The 18,811-nt window shown below is 38.0% G+C and overlaps 1 protein-coding gene across 1 annotated transcript in view; it reads right to left on the bottom strand.

Annotated features, from left to right (window-relative positions):
- Nucleotides 1-18,811, bottom strand: part of TECPR2 (tectonin beta-propeller repeat containing 2) — a 36,729-nt gene that overhangs the window by 12,133 nt on the left and 5,785 nt on the right. Inside the window, exons 7-16 of the mRNA XM_010082250.1 lie at nucleotides 18,286-18,756; nucleotides 16,668-17,662; nucleotides 15,008-15,191; nucleotides 12,842-13,015; nucleotides 10,498-10,678; nucleotides 8,468-8,609; nucleotides 6,891-7,131; nucleotides 6,002-6,091; nucleotides 4,869-5,102; nucleotides 983-1,131 (exon numbers count right to left, since the gene is read on the bottom strand). Of these exons, the coding sequence (XP_010080552.1) occupies nucleotides 983-1,131; nucleotides 4,869-5,102; nucleotides 6,002-6,091; nucleotides 6,891-7,131; nucleotides 8,468-8,609; nucleotides 10,498-10,678; nucleotides 12,842-13,015; nucleotides 15,008-15,191; nucleotides 16,668-17,662; nucleotides 18,286-18,756 (2,861 nt within the window). The remainder of the gene's footprint in view (nucleotides 1-982; nucleotides 1,132-4,868; nucleotides 5,103-6,001; nucleotides 6,092-6,890; nucleotides 7,132-8,467; nucleotides 8,610-10,497; nucleotides 10,679-12,841; nucleotides 13,016-15,007; nucleotides 15,192-16,667; nucleotides 17,663-18,285; nucleotides 18,757-18,811) is intronic.

The following is an 18,811-nucleotide window of genomic DNA, read 5'->3' on the forward strand; positions in this document are numbered from 1 at the left end:
TAGAAAGCATATAAAGTTTGCCCATTCTGAGAACAAGGGAGAAGCACTGCAATTGCACTGCAAACTTACTAACCACTGTAAAATAAGGAAAGTACCTAAATCCAGGCACAGCACCCTGGCAGGCATCACAAGGGTGAGGACAAAGGAAGAGGGAGGCAGGCACTTCAGCACCATGCCACTTGAGCAGAGCCTTCCCACACCCTCTGCTTTGTGCTGTTTGCCAGTCCAGCCTCTTGGCTAGCATACAGCAGGTATTCGGTACACGGTTCAAGGCTGCATTCTACTACGTGCCTATAAGGCTGCTGTCTTATGAGAAGAGTAAGCTTTCATAGAATCATAGAATGGTTTGGGTCAGAAGGGACCTTAAAGATCACGGAGTTCCCCCCGCCTGCCATGGGCAGGGACACCCTCCACTAGCCCAGGTTGCTCAAAGCCTCATCCAGCCTGGCCTTGAACACCTCCAGGGATGGGGCATCCACAGCTTCCCTGGGCAACCTCTTCCAGTGTCTCACCACCCTCACAGTAAAACATTTGTTCCTAATATCTAATCTAACACACCCTGAGTGTTCTCTCACTGTACTCCCTGATCAAGAGTGCCTCCCCATATCTCCTGTAGCCCCCTTTAGGTACTGGAAGGCTGCTACAAGGTCTCCCCAGAGCCTTCTCTTGAAGGATAGAAAGGAACACAAAAACTTCCACTTTTGGAAAAAAAAAATAAAGGTACTTGTAATGTTTAGATGAATTTGGGATGACATATGGTGATAAGGCAGCATATTCAGAGTACATTAGACAGACTCTGGAGGTTGGTTTTTTTCTTATTTTTTTGGAGAGAAATCCTGTAGCATTCAAACATGTGGGACAAGGTTTTAAGCTGCACACTTAAAATCTGGTTCTATTGTTTTCCATGAGTGTTAAAATTATTATTTTTCAAGTGCATAGGTCTAAACCACTGCATTACAAAGAACTGTAATCAACATTTTACCTGTATAGGTGGCTCAATCATTATCCAGGCAGGAAGCATCAAACTTGGGTTAAGAGGTTGAGTTCCTACACGGAAATAAATGCCACCACTGGTGTCACAGGCCCAAACATGCTGATTTCCACAGGTCAAGCTGATCAGCTTTACAGCACCTACAACAAAGAGACTATTAGCAACACGGTATTTTCCTTTCAAATTTGCCCGATAATGAGAACTTCTATTTCAACTTGATTGTATTAAACTAGCTTTAAACACAGTCACATAAAAATGATTAAAAGTTAATACAATTTATGAGAGAAGAAAAATCACCAGATACAATGAATAAAACCAACAGGTAGTATATGTGAGCTATTTCTCTTTTAAATCTAAGAAGAAATATTTTAGTCACAGGATACTGCAATTTCTAAAGCACGCTAAAAATATGTTATTAAAATAACCAAATTCAAGCAGGGAAACATTCTGTGACAAATGTTATCAGTGCCTAGACCAACTTTCACATGACCTAATGTGAACTTTTCTCTGTAGCTGGCCATGCTTGTAGACTTTTAAAGGTGTTGATGTGCAAATATATTCAAAGAACATTCCTAATGCTACCAGCACTTTAAAAATATGAGAGCATACGGTCTATGCACTTCAGTGTTAACATACCAGTATCACATCTGTAAATAAAGGAGCTGACTTTCAAATGGATTTATATTCAGCAGTGTACATGTTTATTACATCTATCTCAAAAGTGCAGCAGTATTTTAACCCTGTGTATGTCAGCACAATGAAAACAAAGCTCCCAAATAGGTATGTTTTGGAATTTTGGGGTGGTTTGGGTTTTTTGCATACCCAATCGCACTCATCAATCTTGCTATTAAAAGTTTGCAAAGATAGTAGAGCAGCATACCTGATATTTTAGACTAAAAAGAACTGCTAGTTAACTGTCAGCTGGAACTATTAGTCTTTTCATTTTAAAATTGCCATCTGATGTAACACGTGATATTTGGGGGTTTTTCTCCCAGTGTTGGGACAATACAATGCTAAGTAATGGAAAACATGTTCTACAGAAAGAGGGGCCCAATCAGTACTTGTATACTACCGAAGGAATGTTCTGGTCAGACTCCAAACTCAAGACTCTAAAAATAGGCCTTGCTGGTTGACTGAACATGCCAGTGCTGCTTGGGATATCCCATTCTTGGTAACAGTTCTCTCTTCAGTGATGTGAAATCTGGCAACAAATCCTTGCAGAGTGCATCAGATTCAGCATTCCTGAAAGAGGGGGGTGCAACTATATCCCACAGAGCGCAAGTTTAAAGTATTTATTTCTGCAGAAGGCAATACTGCCTGTTGTTAAGGCTTTCTGGGGCAAAGAACAGAGAACAACAGGACTATGCAGCTTTATCTTTCAGTTATCTGTAATAGTAAACAGATCTTCTCGTTAACCAAAATTATTTAACTTTCTGAATCACAGGAATCCAAATTAACCAATCTCCCCCCAAAATTTCCTTTAAGCATGCAGCTTCATATTAAAAACATTAACAAAACTACACACAAAAACTTCTATGGCTTGGGATAACATCATCTTGAACAACTTTATTTTGCAGGCAGGGGCTTGACATTCAGCTACAAAAGTCAAAATCTTACTTCAAACCTCATTATTCCTTCTAACAAAGTATGACTCGAAGTAATGGCTTTGTCACATGATGGCTCAGCTGTTGAAATGTTCCGAACAAGCATCAGAGCACTCAAACATGGAATCACATATCACCTACTCGGCATAGCTGATATTATTTACGTCTACAGTACAATTTGATATCCAAAAATGCAGCCCTTATGTAAATGTTTTGGGGTTTCTCCCTCCTCCCACTTACTGTTTTTATCTTAGGAGAAGGTCATGCTAACCACATTCATCCACTGTTTAGAAAAAGTAGCATGATTCAGAGGCATTGTTTATCGTTGAAACCTAAAGGTCATTCTACTGTGTTTAGAAACCACCATACCGATAGTGGAATCCTAATCAAAATAATTCACTAGATACTACTTCCAGTACATAGTGTAAAGGCAAGGGGAAGATACTACCAACATAATATGAATATTTCACCATTAATGCTGGCAACCCCATCACTTCCATACAGAATTCTGAACTGCCTTTTACAGTAACTTGCCTGGTTTCCTCCCCCTCCCTGCCAAATTACAGTCCTAATGGTTCAGGAATAAACTTAAACATACACTTGAACACTAACAACAGTTCTCTAATTTCTTCAGCCCCATTAGAGCAAATAAAGGATCTTATATTGTAACCATGGATATGCACTATCATGTCAGCAGTGATCCACCATATGCATTTAAATGGAGGAAAAATGCCTAAAACATTTTCATACTCAACGCACAGTCACAGACAAAGTAGAGTACCTGAAGTATCTCCTGACCCCAGATTTCTGCAATACCACCAGCGTGTCCTGCAAAGCTAACGGGAACAGCTGAATGCAAAGCTTGAACTTCTGAACTGCTGAAGTTCACAAGCCATGTGTTACAGTCAGCTAGCACCAATTACAGTGATTTCCTTTATGAATGCTTTGAGACATTCAAACAATAGCAAGAAGTTATTTATTATTTCAGTTAAACAGTTATTATCTAAACTGCTGGAAAGCAATGGTATCATGGGAAAAGTTTCAAACTCTACCAAGCAACATGAGAAGGATGGTGTGAACAAACCTATCCCGTAGGTCAGTGAAAGTAAAAGGCATCAAGCAGTGCTTAAACTACAGTACGATTACTGATTTGGAACCAATGCATCAGGTCTGGAAAACCTGGTGTATAACTGGCAAACAAATTAATTTTAGAAGATGCATTTTTAAAAGTTTTCCATGAAGTATTACAAACTGTATACTAAAATTGTATGTGAGGCTTAAAGTCTGCCAGCTGTGTCTGCCTTTCCTTAACCTCAAAGTTAAAATTGTCTGTTCTCAGACCAGTCACGAACTTTGCCATTAAAAATGGAAAAATTGCAAAACAATTGAATTATTTTTAAAACTATACAAGAATCATAGAATGGTTAGGGCTGGAAAAGACCTTAGAAATCATCTAGTTCCAACCCCCAATGATGCAGAGTCTCAATTTCTCTTATCTTCTCTTGAAACAGGAATGAAGGTTAGCATGAAGATAAGAATGTTCTAGCAGTCAGACTATCAAAGAAATAAATCTAATTGGAATATTACTGATGAAGGTGACAAGGGGCCTGATTACCCCACAGCCAAACTGAGAGGATATTTTAATGATCAAAACATGGTCAACAACTTTGGTCTTATGCCTAACCAAATAAAAAAGAGCAGTGAACCAGCAGCACGTTCCTAACATTATTCTGAATAATTAAATTGGTATAAATCTGACATGAGTGTTATCAGCTGCATCACTTGTGGATAATGCAACTCTTGGAGAATAGTTTTTCCTTGACAGGATCCTAATGAATCTTTGACCACTCTGTTAAGAATGTGTTTAACCACAAAATTCAGGGCCTTGTGTGTGGAACTGCCCTCGACCACGCAACTGTGGTTACACCGTAGCACAAGAACTAGGCTAGTTAAAGCTCCTGATCCACCTGCACAGCACTGCATCAGGCTGAGTTGTCTCAGGCTGACAAACTGTAAGAAGCAGGTACACATATAAAGTATCTTGCAAACAGTAAACATGCTGTCTCCAGCAAAAGGCTAAATGAAACATTGTTTGAAAGCTACAGTTGCTCCTGATGTTTTACAGTCCCCTGCTCTGAGGCCCATTATTGTAAGGTACTATTTAATGCAGTAAATGTAATCCATGTCAGTAAACCAAAATATACCTCTGAAGGAAAAGACTGACTTTCCGCTAAGAGAGTTAAGAGACAGTCTACTCAATAAAAATGTCATACCTAGTTGAGAAAGATCCAGTTTTGTCCAATGCATCCCCGTTGGACAGCTTGATGAAAGTGTTCTGATAAATATCTGTCCAAGACTATCCAAACCCCAAATGGCATCCTGGCAGGCAGAGTAGTGCACCATTTCAGTCTCCGGTGGCAGCTGCACCGTAGAAGGATGAAACTGAGGATTCTGATCACTGACACAAAACAGATCCTTGTTGCTTTGGCACAGCCACAGAAAGCTTCCTATGAAGAGTACATTTCTGTTATTAAAGTTGTTCCTAATCCACTCTGAGAAAGCTCACCCATCTACTTCTTCTGAAAAAACAAACAGTACATTTGAAGACAAAAGTAAAGCTTCTTGGCTATGTTCAAAGGCTAAGATTTTGAAGTACAAATATGCATCTATAAGCCCTTATTTAGGTGCCTAAATACTCCCTTTCTCAAATCAAGTAAGTAGTAAGTAATCTCATTTGAAGAAACTAATAGAGAGAAGACATACATAACTGTACTGTTGCTTCTCTTTACTCTTTTGCTCCTCTTTATCTGTGATAATTGCCATTGAAAAACAGCATTCTTCTTCAGCTCTAAATCACACATTTTTGCCAATAAAGCTAGTGTACTTAGTTACCGTAGTTAGCAATTGTGTTATCCAGCAGCTGAATTCCTTAGGGTGGTCACACTTTTACCAATACAATGTGCAATTCTGTGGCACTAACTGCACTGACAGTACTTGGTTAGCATAGGCATTCCAGCAAAGCACGCTCCAAGATTTCTGGCAATTCATGCTGCGGCAATTGACGAAGCTACTGCTCCTAAAGGACTATCTGTTTCTCTGTTGGATGCCACTACACACCAAAGGTGGCAGAATGAATGATACGACTTTTTTTTTAATATCCAATATTTTTATAGAATTTCTCTGTTGGATGTCACTACACACCAAAGGTGGCAGAATGAACGATACGATTTTTTTTTTAATATCCAATATTTTTATAGACTTATTTCCACTTCAAATATTTCAGATCCCTGCATACAGAAAACACATACAAAATCTGAAGTAATTCAGGATATTTAGTTACTTACATCAGCGATTCCACTCTATTTAAAAATCATATATTATATGCCTGCAGCGTTCATTCACTAACCTTCTTTAGATGAAGCTGTGGAAGCCAACACAAAACTCCATTTTGTGGCAGAAGCAGTACCACGAGGCACAATATTATTCCAGTAAGTGCCTTGAAAGAAAGAACAGAGTAGTATTAGTACGAGACTTAATTTTCTGTTAAAATTTGTTATTATTTAAAATGTTACTATTTTAAAGAAATTCTATTGCAATCAATTATTAAATGGCATCTAGACAGGATTTTCTGTAAGATGTAAAATCTTCCAAGAAACTGTTGGGGGAACAGGGCAGAAAAGCTCCTCCTTACAGATAAATACATGTATGTATACACACCCAGAGAAAATTAGAAATGCAGAAAAGGAGGAGAAGGGAGAAGATTAACAGTCTTCCACGGGAGACCAATTTGGTGACAAGGTTAAACAGACAGATCTATTCTTAATGTTTACCTGATCAAAGAAATGTACTAAATCAAAATTCTATTTTGAGAAATAGAGCAAGAAAAATAAATAAAGCAATTCCTCTCTTATCACTGTAAAAACATAACACCACTGTTTTGCATAGTCACACCGATCATGAATCAGACTCCATTGTGCTAGATATAACAGGTACAATAGCTTAAGACTGCCTTCTCACCTCAGCGAAGAGACAAGCGTAGGTGCTAAAAGGAGTAACTTGTGCACAGTTCACTCATAGACAATGAATTTTCCATGAAAAATATTTCCCTTTAAATGGGAAAGTATTTAAGACTAACTGCTAAGGAATAATTTAATTTAATTTTTAAACATGGAATTGTTTATTAAAGCTGCCCTGACTCACCATGGATAATTTTTGTGGTGACAGAACTGTAGTTAGTTACTTTCTCCCATTTATTTTTCATAACTTAAAAACATTAGATGTAAAAGCACACCAACCTATTAAGTTTCCCTTTGCCACATGGAATTCATTTTTGCCTGAAGAGATCCAGACTCCGCTGCCATTAACTCCAAGGAGGCTGGGCTGACACTGAAGCTGCTGTGACCAAAATGCCATTCGAAGTTTATCAGCCACCTTCTCCACAGGTGCCTGAGCTGCTGATGCCACTGTGTGAGTTGCCTGGATTATCGTCTGGAACAGGCTGCACTGGTCAAACACTACATAATCAGTGATGCTCACCTGTAAAAACAAAAAAAGTGTTCTTGATAATTCGTTAAGCTTTTGAGTGAACTGCAGAATCTTTTATCACAAGCATTTTTTTGTGTGAGTGTGCTTTAGGTACAGGAAATCTAACAAGAGCTTAGAAACCTTCAAAGTTTAGGAAGATAAAAGTAAAAATAGTACATTTTGAATAAGTAAGACCTTGATAATAAACCAGAACCAATATTAAACATCAGCTTACAGCTCCCTCCTACCTAGCTATCCACTTCGAATTCTGCATTTTGTTTTGGGACGGCATCTCTTCTCTCCCTCTAAAAACATGCTAAACTCTGTAAACTAAGAGGTGAATTTTCAGTTTCCCAAAGAGTTAAACTTGTACAGTGTAGCAATTTAAACCACATCGCAAGAACTTGTATGTAATACTCCTTTACAACAACCTCATGAGCATTTTAATTCATAAGGTAGGAGGAGGTCTAAATAAGCAAGCGCTCAAGTTCTGTCATGGACAACTAGGTTAGCAACACTCTGGGATACTCCTAGAAAGGATAGAAATGCTTAAGAGCAAAAAAAGAAGAGTGGTTTGCCAATAACCTCAAAGCCAAGCTACTCATAACGCCCACATGCAAGAAGAGATTATATAAGCCCCTAAACTCAAATTCTTTTAACTTAGGTAGACATGTAGACAAACAAATCTTCTATGTAATTGGTTTTGTACCCCCTTCTCCTGCATCCTTATCTCTGGGGAAAATAAAAAAAGCTAGGGAAAACAAAGAGTCAGGAATTCTAAATCAATACCAGGGTGCACTTGCAGTAATTGAGTTGGCTTTACCCACGTGATCTGCGACTCAAGCAAGCAACCCCACATGGTTTGAAGAAACCTCAACTGAATGGAAAAATGCATAAACAAATGCATTTTTACAAGGTTATTTACTATTAAATTCATCTAGCTAAAGAAAAGGATGGGTACTGGAAGACAAAAGTAGAGACCGCATTTAGCAGCCGGACTTGAATACTCTGCGTCAACAGTGGCAATAGGACACGCTGTTAAGATACCAAGCTACAGATACCATTGCTATGACCTGGTAGCTCTTGAAAACTACTGTTCTTGTGTTCTTGAAAACTACTGTGATGCTGCTCTGGATGACCATGGGACATTTTATTCCCCTTTTTTATAGCAGACATGAAAAGGCATTTCAGCCATAGCAACATTGCAGTTTTAATATATTGAATAATGACTGCTATAAAATATCAAACAACTCATCCAATTTTATCTTAGACTCTCATGGGAAAACAATGTAAATAATAAACTCAAGGTAAAAGACTAAACTGAAAGCAAAATTAAAAAAATGCCTACTTGCCACCAATGGTTATCATCTCCTTGTGGTTTCTTTGAAACTATACCAGTTCTGAACCACAGATTTCCATGGATATCCAAAGCCCATAATGTCTGCTGATCTCCAAGGGTTATGCACACTGGTTCCAAAGCTTGCATTTCACTGGAAATGCAAACAAGTAAAAAAATTAAAAACCTTAATTCAAATTTATGCTTACTGTATTTCAAGAAAGCTGTTACAATGCTAACAGCAGTTCAAAATTATTGAACCCAGTGTGGCCAAGCTCAAAAACACATTTGATTTCAAATTTTCACAGTTATTCAGTAATTCAAATCTTATTAGTTTGCATAAGTAAAAACCATTCAACAACAAAAAATGAGTCCATCAAAAATCACTCAAGATTTGAAACTTGGATACATAACAATAAAACTAAACAAAAACTAATTTGTTCAGTAAATAAGAAAGAAAGAGCTGTGTTCTTTCAGTTTTTGATAAAGAAGCTTCATAAACGTATCTCCTTCAACTTCCTTGACCTATTCTGAAAACAATACTAGCAGTTCAGGGACCATAAACAGAAAACCTAACCATATGGCAAAGATAAATGTTGAGTTTAAGTTTATAAGTTTCCTGTATAAGTAAACAATTTTCAACCTCAGAAGGTCAACAGGATCACGTGATCATATCAAACATTTGAAAGGTAGCCAGCAATGCTATTTCTTTCAGAGAACCTTTCTCAACAGTTTAAGACCAAATAGGGATTGCTTTCTGCAATTTTAATACAAAACCCGAGAACATTAAGTGTACCTAAGGTGTAAGCCAAGCAGATATGTTCATCAAATAAACTAATTACACGTAAATTTCAGATTTGAAGAAGACACTGAATATTTTCTTAGACTTTTCAAGATTCAAATACCAGGTTGGAAGGTAACGCAAGTTAAAGCTTCACAATAGGGTATTCAGTAGAAGATAAAATCATATGATGGCAAGAACTGGAATTTCTTCCCATACTTGCTTCAGGCTGATGTCACGAGAGTATATTCTAGATTGTCAAAGCCAGCAGTAAACACTCAGTGCTTTTAACTTTGTCACAAACTAGCTACCCTGTGCGTAAGATCAACTACAAAGTTAAATACCAATTGCCTATAATATTTACAAAAATCTGTGACTGGGCAGTGGAAAAGTATTATCCTGCTGTGTGGATGACCATGACAATGCTGAGATTTAACCTCAGAAAAAATTTACTCAAATATCTAAGAGAGGTCATTAAAGCCATTATGGCACAGATTAAAGAAACTGTATTTCATTGAATCATAGAATAGTTTGGGTTGGAAACGACCCTAAAGATCATCAAGTTCCAATTCCCCTGCCATGGGCAGGGACACCTCCCCCTAGCCCAGGTTGCTCAAAGCCTCATCCAGCCTGGCCTTGAACACCTCCAGGACGGGTCATCCACAGCTTCTCTGGGCAACCTGTGCTAGTGCCTCACCAACCTCACAGTGAAAAACTTCTTCCTAATATCTAATCCAAATCTACCCTCTTTCAGCTTATACCCATTACCCCTCATCCTGTCACTACACTCTCTGATCAAGAGTGCCTCCCCATCTCTCCTGTAGCCCCCTTCAGGTACTGGAAGGCTGCTATTAAGTCTCCTCAGAGCCTTCTCTTCTCCAGGCTGAACAACCCCAACTCCTTCAGCCTGTCCTCATAGGGGAGGTGCTCCAGCATATTTAAGCAAAGGAGTCATATTGACAGACATTATAAAGATCTTTTAAAAATTGTTCTCAGTTTCTTAAACTCATTTTAACTGTGTTACCACTTCTGTTTACAGCAATTTCTTTCATTACATAGCAATCATTTGTCATACAGAAAACCAACAGTTACTCTGCATATGTCTGGACAAAGACTAAAGGACATATATACACACAAACACACTTACATGTATGTATAGACATGAATTCAGGTAACACTTTTTCAATCAAGGAGTTCCAGAACTGAAAACAATTATTTGTGTCATTCTGGTTATGGCACTGTCCCACCACAGTGTCATTACCTGACAATATCAGTCTTCCATTGCTCTCCTTCAGGACAAAAGCTGCGTACTCCCTCCCGGTATAGCAGGGCCCGCTGCTCACTCAATGCCCACACAACATTATTTCTGGATGTAACCTGTGACAGTGGATAAGGGCAGTCAACCTTTACTGCTCGGGCACAAGGACGATCCACACTCAGGCCTAGAAGTCAAAAAAGGAGGATTGCTTTATAAACTTTGGCTTTTTGCAACTAAAAAAAAAAAAAGAAACAAAGCTACCCAAAGAAAGAAAATGAGGAGGGGAATATCCGTGACATGCTAACACTTTTCATTTTATCACTATTTTCTTGATTGACTGTTCTTTCTATAAACAATTATTTCCTCAAATATATCTGAATTTATATTTTAAGAAATAAAACACTGTATATCCTTCAACACCCTGCAGAGTGCACAAGTCCTGTCCTGGAATTTCTGTTCCTCTTCTCCCTCTAGTGTCAATATCAGGAACCTCCATTTATAAAACCTGCATTAGACTTGAAAGAAGCATCAAAGAAAAAGGCATCAACGGAAGAACTTTTGTCCAAAACATGCCAGGGATAGAGGCAACCTGATCTAAATAGTAGCAGCAAAGCAATTACAAAAGAGCATGTCACAGTGTGCAGTGCTGAAAGAAGGAGAGAGGTTGATTTACAGGCAGTTTGCAGGCATTTATACATATAATCTAGAGGAAGATGTCTTCTTCACAATTACACTGAAGCATGATTTGTATGGCTGCAAAACACCTTGAGAGACATAACTTTTGCTTAATCTTCTCATGCTGCCAAAGCAAGTATGAACAGATGCATCTGTATGATATTCTAAAATAACAAGAATGCTCATTTCCAAATCTGTGAGCACACACTTTTGTTACACAAGTTAGGACAATGGCAGGAATGAAAAGATCCTGGAGAAACAACTGTCACTGGTTGCCTCACATTAACAAGACAGATATACTAATTTTATTTTTTTTAATCAAAAACAAATTTAGAAACCTAAGAATGGCAGAATTTAAGTAGATGTTATCAAACCACTCTCAAAAGGAAGAAAAATATTGATTCAAAGCTCCACAGAGCCCTGTGCGATTGGCATCATCCATATTTGTCGGCAATATGCATGTGACCTTGGGCAGGCCACTTTATTTCTCTGTAACTATTAAACTTAATTAAAAGAACATAATTTAAGAGTAGAAATTCTTCTAAACAATGCTGTTTCAGTTTTCTTAATCATGACTAATTTTTATATTGTGCTACAGCAATTAAATCTACAAGAGAAATTAGGAGAGTACCAGAATCAAACGGAAGATAAATAAGAATTTTGATAGCCACTCTGAAACATTGTCCTGCTTTAGTGTGTCTGACTGTTTCCCCCTCACCCAGTCTTCCTCTTTCTTCACCAGTAATTCCTTTATCATGTTATTTGTAATTTTTCCTTACCAACTCAGCTCTCTGGGCAAAGCCCATGTGCCAAAGAGTCCTTGATACTCTTCTCCCTTAACTTGGTGCTCCGTGCTTCATCCTAGCTCCTTACATTTTGCCTGAACATTCTTTGCATAACACTTTCCAAATGCATCCTCTTCTATTCACTGAAGCAGGTAAAACTAAGGCCATGACTTCAAAGTTGCCACTGCACTATCCCTTTTTCTGATTCTTGCTTCATTCACATCCAGTGAGAAGGCAGCTGTAAAGATTGCTGCTTTGCAGTCTGTTCCATTCCTCCACTGGCTTTGCATTCTCTGTCACATAAAATACATGCCACTTGTCTATCTTTCCAAAGCGCTTCATGATCTTCTGTCTCAGAATACCTTCTTTTCATTATCATGTGGTAACTCTTCAACAGATCTTGCTTTTCAAAACAAAAAGCTTGTACTTTCTCCTACTCTGCCCCCTGTATCTGAATTTCTTCTGAACAGCCACACACTGTCTCATCACCTTTCAAAGTCCTTAAAACTTTGTTAAAATCCTTAAAGCAAAAAAAAGAGAATCCACTTAAGGCTCCGTTGTTTCACTGGACCATAACATTTTCAAGGCAAATATATTATTTCAATATTTTCTGCAATCCTTTTCCATCCATCCCATATCCTTCTCATGTCATAAATTCTCTATACTGTACATACTCCACATGGCACAAAAAATAAGTGGTTATGAACTGGCTCTTCCAGCCTCCTGATTACACAGAATCTCACAACTGTTCCAACCATTTCTCAAGATAAAAAGGTTTGCCTATGTCCTGGCTGTGGATAAAAATTTAAAACAAATTGTGATCATTCCACAGACTTGAACTCTAATAGCCCACAAAAATTCAAAGAGCCTGCAATTAATCCAGATACCTGTTTGCAGATACAGATCTCCATTTGTTCTGATAATCCAGGCGGTGTCATCACTCAAAGCTACAAAGACGGCCTGGGGTAAAGCCTCATACCAGTGGCGTTTTCCTTTTATAGTTACTTTTCCACACGCAAATGCTTTGTTGGTCTTCTGTTCAATCTTCCACAGCAGAGCCCCTGTGTGAGGAGTTAAGAGAGAATATAGTATCACTTGGCAATTACTGTAGCAGAAACAACTGATTTGTCCTATCTACACCTAAGCTAACATGAGGGGAAAGGCAAACCAGTAGCACTAAACAAAAATGCAAGATTTAAAAACTCTTACACTTTTTTTAAAAAGACAGAACAGTGGCCAACCTCTCTAGGAATTGCTGAAATGCATTTACCATTAGAGTATGTGCAATTTTTAAATGTTCAAATGCAAGTCACTTCTCCTTAGTTACAGACTGAAAATTTACAAACAAAACAAGTTCCATGTCAGGGCCAAATAAGCCTACTATGACGAGACTGAAGTTCATGGCTTGCTTCTGTACTAGTTTGGTACGTCCTCAGTACATAAAGGAAAAGGCATTATTGTAGTACTTTCACCTTTTACAAACACTAGCACTATTAATAAGATAAACCATAACATTTCTGGACCACTCCTGAGTGACAAACACCTGAACATGTGTGCTGTCCCACACTGCAGTGGGCAGCGCTATTACCTGCTTGTTATGTAGCTTGTCACAAGCAGACAAAACTCAGAACTGCACAACTCCATCTTGAGAACTTTTTCCCTCACTCAAATTAGCAAGGATAGCTCAGAAAAAGAAAACCAAATGGAATTCCCAACTTAACTACTGATTGGCATCCATGCTGGTTCCTACCAGAGCAGTACATTGTCATATTAACTTCCTTTGAATAATTCGACAAAGTAGCATTTAACTCCATTTTACATGTTAATACATCCTGGGGAAACTGTGAATGCCAGAAATTTATATGGATTCAATGAAAAACTGTGTCAGTTCCTGGAACTGAGGGATAACAAATACAGAAAACCAACCTTTTGCCCAGGAAATCTCTGAGCCACCAACAGCTGCTGTATGAAACTACTAAGGGCAAACATTATACATGCTAGCCAGTTCCTTTTACTTTTCTGCAGACATCTGCTTTTAACCACTGTTAAGGGCAAGACACTGAGCTGAATGAACCTATGATCTCACCTAGTACAGCTATTCTTAATTTTTTTTTTTGTCTACAACAAAGCTCAGCAACTGATAAAACAGAACACCTTCTTAAAACAGAAAGCAAATCCTCCCGGGCAGAGAGAAGGGAAGACTGACATGTACTTTTAGAGATGACAGGGGAAGAAAAGTAGTGGCAAGGCAGGAGACTAAGTAAAGAAAATGTCTAAGGAATTTCTATTTTCACACCAGTCCTGGAACAATCTGGAAGACCAAAAGTGACGCAAGTTTATAACCAAAACCCATTTAATTTTAATCCAGCATAATCCTCATTCCCAACCATTGAGAACAAACTTGTATACAAATGCACCAAATATTAAAAAGTTTTTTCTTTAGTATTAAAAAAAAAAAAAAGTAAAAAAAATCAGCAAACCAACCCATACACAAAACCAATTCTACATCTATAACAAAAAGAATTCTAAATTTGGGAATCATAAGCAGTTCTATATCAAAAACCAAGGTTTTGTACAGACAAGGACCTCTTCATTCATCCCTGCCTACCACTGAATTGCTGCTTCTGAAGTTCACTTTAATCAGGCAGCCCCACATTGATAACTTCCCAAAATGCAATGTGGAACTGCTAGAAAGTCAGCCACTTAAACCGGAGTGTGGTATGCAGAGGTAGTGAAGATGCAGTCATATCACCCAATATGACCTCTTTTTTTAAAACAAACAAAAACCCCCAAACACACTACTTTTACATGAAACAAGTCCCAAACAACCATGTTTCTGGAAGTACTGTATAAAAAAAACCTCAAAAACCCACAATAAATTGCCTATGTGGAAATTACATGTGCACTAAACTGTATCTGTAATCTCAGAAAAATGGCAAGTTTCACCTAATTAAATAATAGCCATTATTAAAAAAATAAGAAAGCACAAAAAACACACAAACCTGTGAAAGTTTTAGATTTACGAGGTTACAGTGAAGCAAAAACCAACCGACCTGAGGGGGAAACTGCCACCTGCTGGACACCATCTTCAAACCTCTGCCACCGCAGCCCAGCGGCGGGGAGCGCGCTGCAGTACAAGCTGCCTTTGTAGTCCAGGCACCAAATATACTTTTCCGAGACAACCAGGCTCAGGATGCCATAACCAGGGCCAGAGTATCCCATCCAGCTCTCTGCAAACTAAAAACTGGAGAGTCAGAACAGTGTCAGGTGTCTTCAAACTGCACAAGAAAATGGCTATACGAGCACAGCAGCTCCCCCCGTATTTTGATTTTAAAAAGCTAACCTTAAGGTTCTTAAGGACCTTAATCAATGAATAAATTTGTCTTGTATAAAATAAAACTACACCTGTCAGTGTTCTCCAAGATAGTATGTACTGTGAAATAAGACTGATAGAATAAAAGTTTAGCAAAAAACAAAACAAAACAAAAAACTCCCAAAAATCCCAAAATCAACCCAAACCCTACACACTGTCATCTACCTCCAAAAAATAGAAAATTTTCTTATTAATTAAAGGACACATACTAAAAGGAAATGGCAGATGCAAAAAGGAATACATAAAAACACACAGTCTGTCCGTGGTCCAGGAAATGTATTGTCTATGAAGTGACGAGCAAAGGGAAAAAGACAGCTGGAGTGCAGAGACAGCTAAATACCCAACTCTGATCCTCTCTGTAAGGTACAGGAGCCAGGTACCACAGAAATTTGGTTTACAAATGGCTATCTTAAATTCTAAAAGCTCACATGAACTGAACCCAAGCACTTCATACATGACCTATAATGTAAGCATCTGTGGAGCTTTACTAAACATTCCAAAATAAGAATATCATAAGCTGAAACGAAGTGTCTTCTACATTTTAGGCTGCCATTGTTACTAAATGGGGCACCACCAACTTATAACTCAACCTTCATCAACAAGTATTTGGTTGATCTCAATACAAGGCCATGATAGATTTAAAAAAAAAACCCAACCCCCTCCAGACTAGAAGAACTGTATTTCCTTCTTAAGACTTCTGCTAAAACCCCCAGTGATTTCGGCAATTTTGCAGATTTTGTAATTAATTTTAGTACATCTTTTCTATGGTTTATTTGAGAATTACTATTTCTGGAAATGTTCACCCACAAAATAACAAGTAAAGAGGGATTACAGAAAAAGCAAAAAGGTCAACCTTTTAAAGAGTACTAACTGCTGTCTAGGACACAAAGAAAGACTAGTCCTTATTCTGAGTATTTACAAGTAAAATGGTCCTTAACCAGAGGCGAGCCACACGAGATAATCAGCATGAATTCCCTGTGAAGTCAGTGGAAGCTCGAAACACCATGGTGCAGAATTGGGGCTACCGGAGACCCAACTGAGGAGCAGACTTTGAGCATGATTTGTTTTTACTGTTCACTCTTTAATGGATGGGTTTATGACTGCATTTTTGTTGAGCTGGGAATAACAGAACCACTGCAGCTGCTTCACATTGTAGGTACACATCAAGCATTCTGAAGTCCGATACATCAAATTTCCTAAGAGTTACAACACATACTGCTGCTTGGCTTTATGCTTTACTTGTTTACTTGAATCAAGTAAGAAAAAAGATATAGTAATTATACATATGTTTCTTTCAAAATGCTGCAATTAAGTGTTTTAACTAAGTTGAAAAGATATACCTGATCAGACTTTAACAGCACCATTTCATCTAGGCTTATCTTGGCCCCATCCTGGGAACCGGGCCCAGCACCAACTTCAGGCATGCTAGTCTCTGAGGATGAATACGGTAAACCATGTCCATAAATATCCTCTTCATCACTTGAGGCAGATTTCTCAGTCTTACTTTCATGAGTGTCTGTTACCCATTCAGCAGTGCTAGTACTAGATTTAGCTTTGATTGCACTTTCAAAATTCCATCCAGAAATGGAAGTGTTATCCGCATAAACATCATTTGAAATGTCAAAGTGGAGCACAGAAGGATCTGACAGAGCGCTGTCTATTAGAGAAAGCTGCTGTTGGTCTTCCCTACCAGTTTCATCACTTTCCTGTGGTGTCAGTGTTGTCTGAACACCAAGTACATTGTCACATTCCAAAAACATTTGGTCTGTAAGCTGTGACTCATCAAAAGATTTTTCAGTATCCTGCAGCTTCATTTTTTCTAAATTTTCATCTATTTTACACAATGTAGGAAAATCCTGCTCCTCCTCTTGGCTCAGCTTTCCAAGACCGCTTTCATTGCTTGGAGAAACCACACCGCCATTACATGCACCATCAACACTGCTTGTCAAGTCTTCTGTGAGGATTAGAGGAGAGACAGATGTCAAAGTATCTATAACAGTTGAAATACCCATGCCACTGTCACTGTTTGGAAGTTTCTGTAAATCTACTGTATCTCCATTTTCTTCATTAATTAGTACAGTTGCAGACTCAGGAGACTGTAGAACACTGAAAGTTTCTGAACCATTATCTTCTTGCAAGATAGTATGGGACTCCACACTGAACATACTTTCCTGATCTGGAGATCCAGTACTCAAATGATCAATGCTTCCACTCATTAGGCTAGAGGTCATGGAAAAGGAGTCTGCATTCAACGCATGTGGGCTATCACCAGAAAGCTGACGCTCATAAATTGGTGTGCCTTCCAGAGAGCTGTGGTTTTTCTTGGTCCCACTTTCTGTTCTCACAAGGAAAAAAAAAAAAAGTTGAAAAATATTAATAAAATCTATTGCATTTCATTGCAAAGTAAGAAATTAAAATCTTTTTATCACTGGGGAAAGAACAGAATTAAATCTAAGTTTTGACATAATTTTTTTTTCAACTTCTACACTAAATGATACATATAAACATAAAAAAATCTTAATAGCAAAACATTTTAAAGTTGTAGTATCAATATAGTAAACAATTAGAATAATCAAGTACTCACACTATTTTAACAAACTAAAAATCATGGCTAAGAAAGACACTGTCAAATATTATAAATAGGCTGAACAGATGTTACACAATTCCAATATAAACTGGAAGCAGAGTTCACTGTATGGTACCATTAACCCATACATTAGAACCTTGAGCATGTTTACATAAAGCAAAAGAAAGTTAAAAGAATAAAACAAATAGATCTAAAAAGACTTAATCAGTTTATCACCTTCAAAACAGGTTATCACCACTCAAATATCTCAAGAGTATGACAGTACAATATAAACAAAGCTTGTCACACACACACATACTCATTCGTGTGAATCATCAAAAGTGACCTGTTCTAATAATGAGCAGTGGCAGGGAAACTTCTGCTAGACTTACCTTGTTTCTTCTTTTTTTTCTTTTTCACTTTAATTGGCTTTACAATGAGTTCTTGATCAAAATCTTCAGAGCTGATTGTGCTGAAGCGTTGTGAAGAAAGTTGACCTTCTCTCTGAGTTTCTGAAAGTTGGTCTGCATATACCATAAAGCTAGAGCCACTGTCCACAGAATTTACTGAACTGCTCCTGCTTCTTGATTCACTTACTACAGAGCAGCCCCTTTTTCTTGTTTCATTGCTCAAGTCTCCCACTCTATCAAAACTTTTCTCCGATAGCGTTGGAGTTTCCAGATCATCTTTCACTAAAGAATAAGAGTCATTTTTATCACCAATAACCGAAGGGGAAGTGACCATTTTTTTACTTGTTTCCACTGAAGGACTAGATGATACAGATGAAATCACTGATAATGGGGTCAGCAATTTAGGACTCATATCTGTTAAATGATTCATCGATTTTGAATTCACATCTGAAACTGACCAAAAGAAAAATAAAAGTATAAATACTAATGTGTCAAGTGAGTAGGAGCA

Source organism: Pterocles gutturalis, unplaced genomic scaffold (genome assembly GCF_000699245.1).
Source record: "Pterocles gutturalis isolate BGI_N339 unplaced genomic scaffold, ASM69924v1 scaffold24841, whole genome shotgun sequence".
In the NCBI taxonomy this organism is placed as follows: Eukaryota; Metazoa; Chordata; class Aves; order Pterocliformes; family Pteroclidae; genus Pterocles; species Pterocles gutturalis.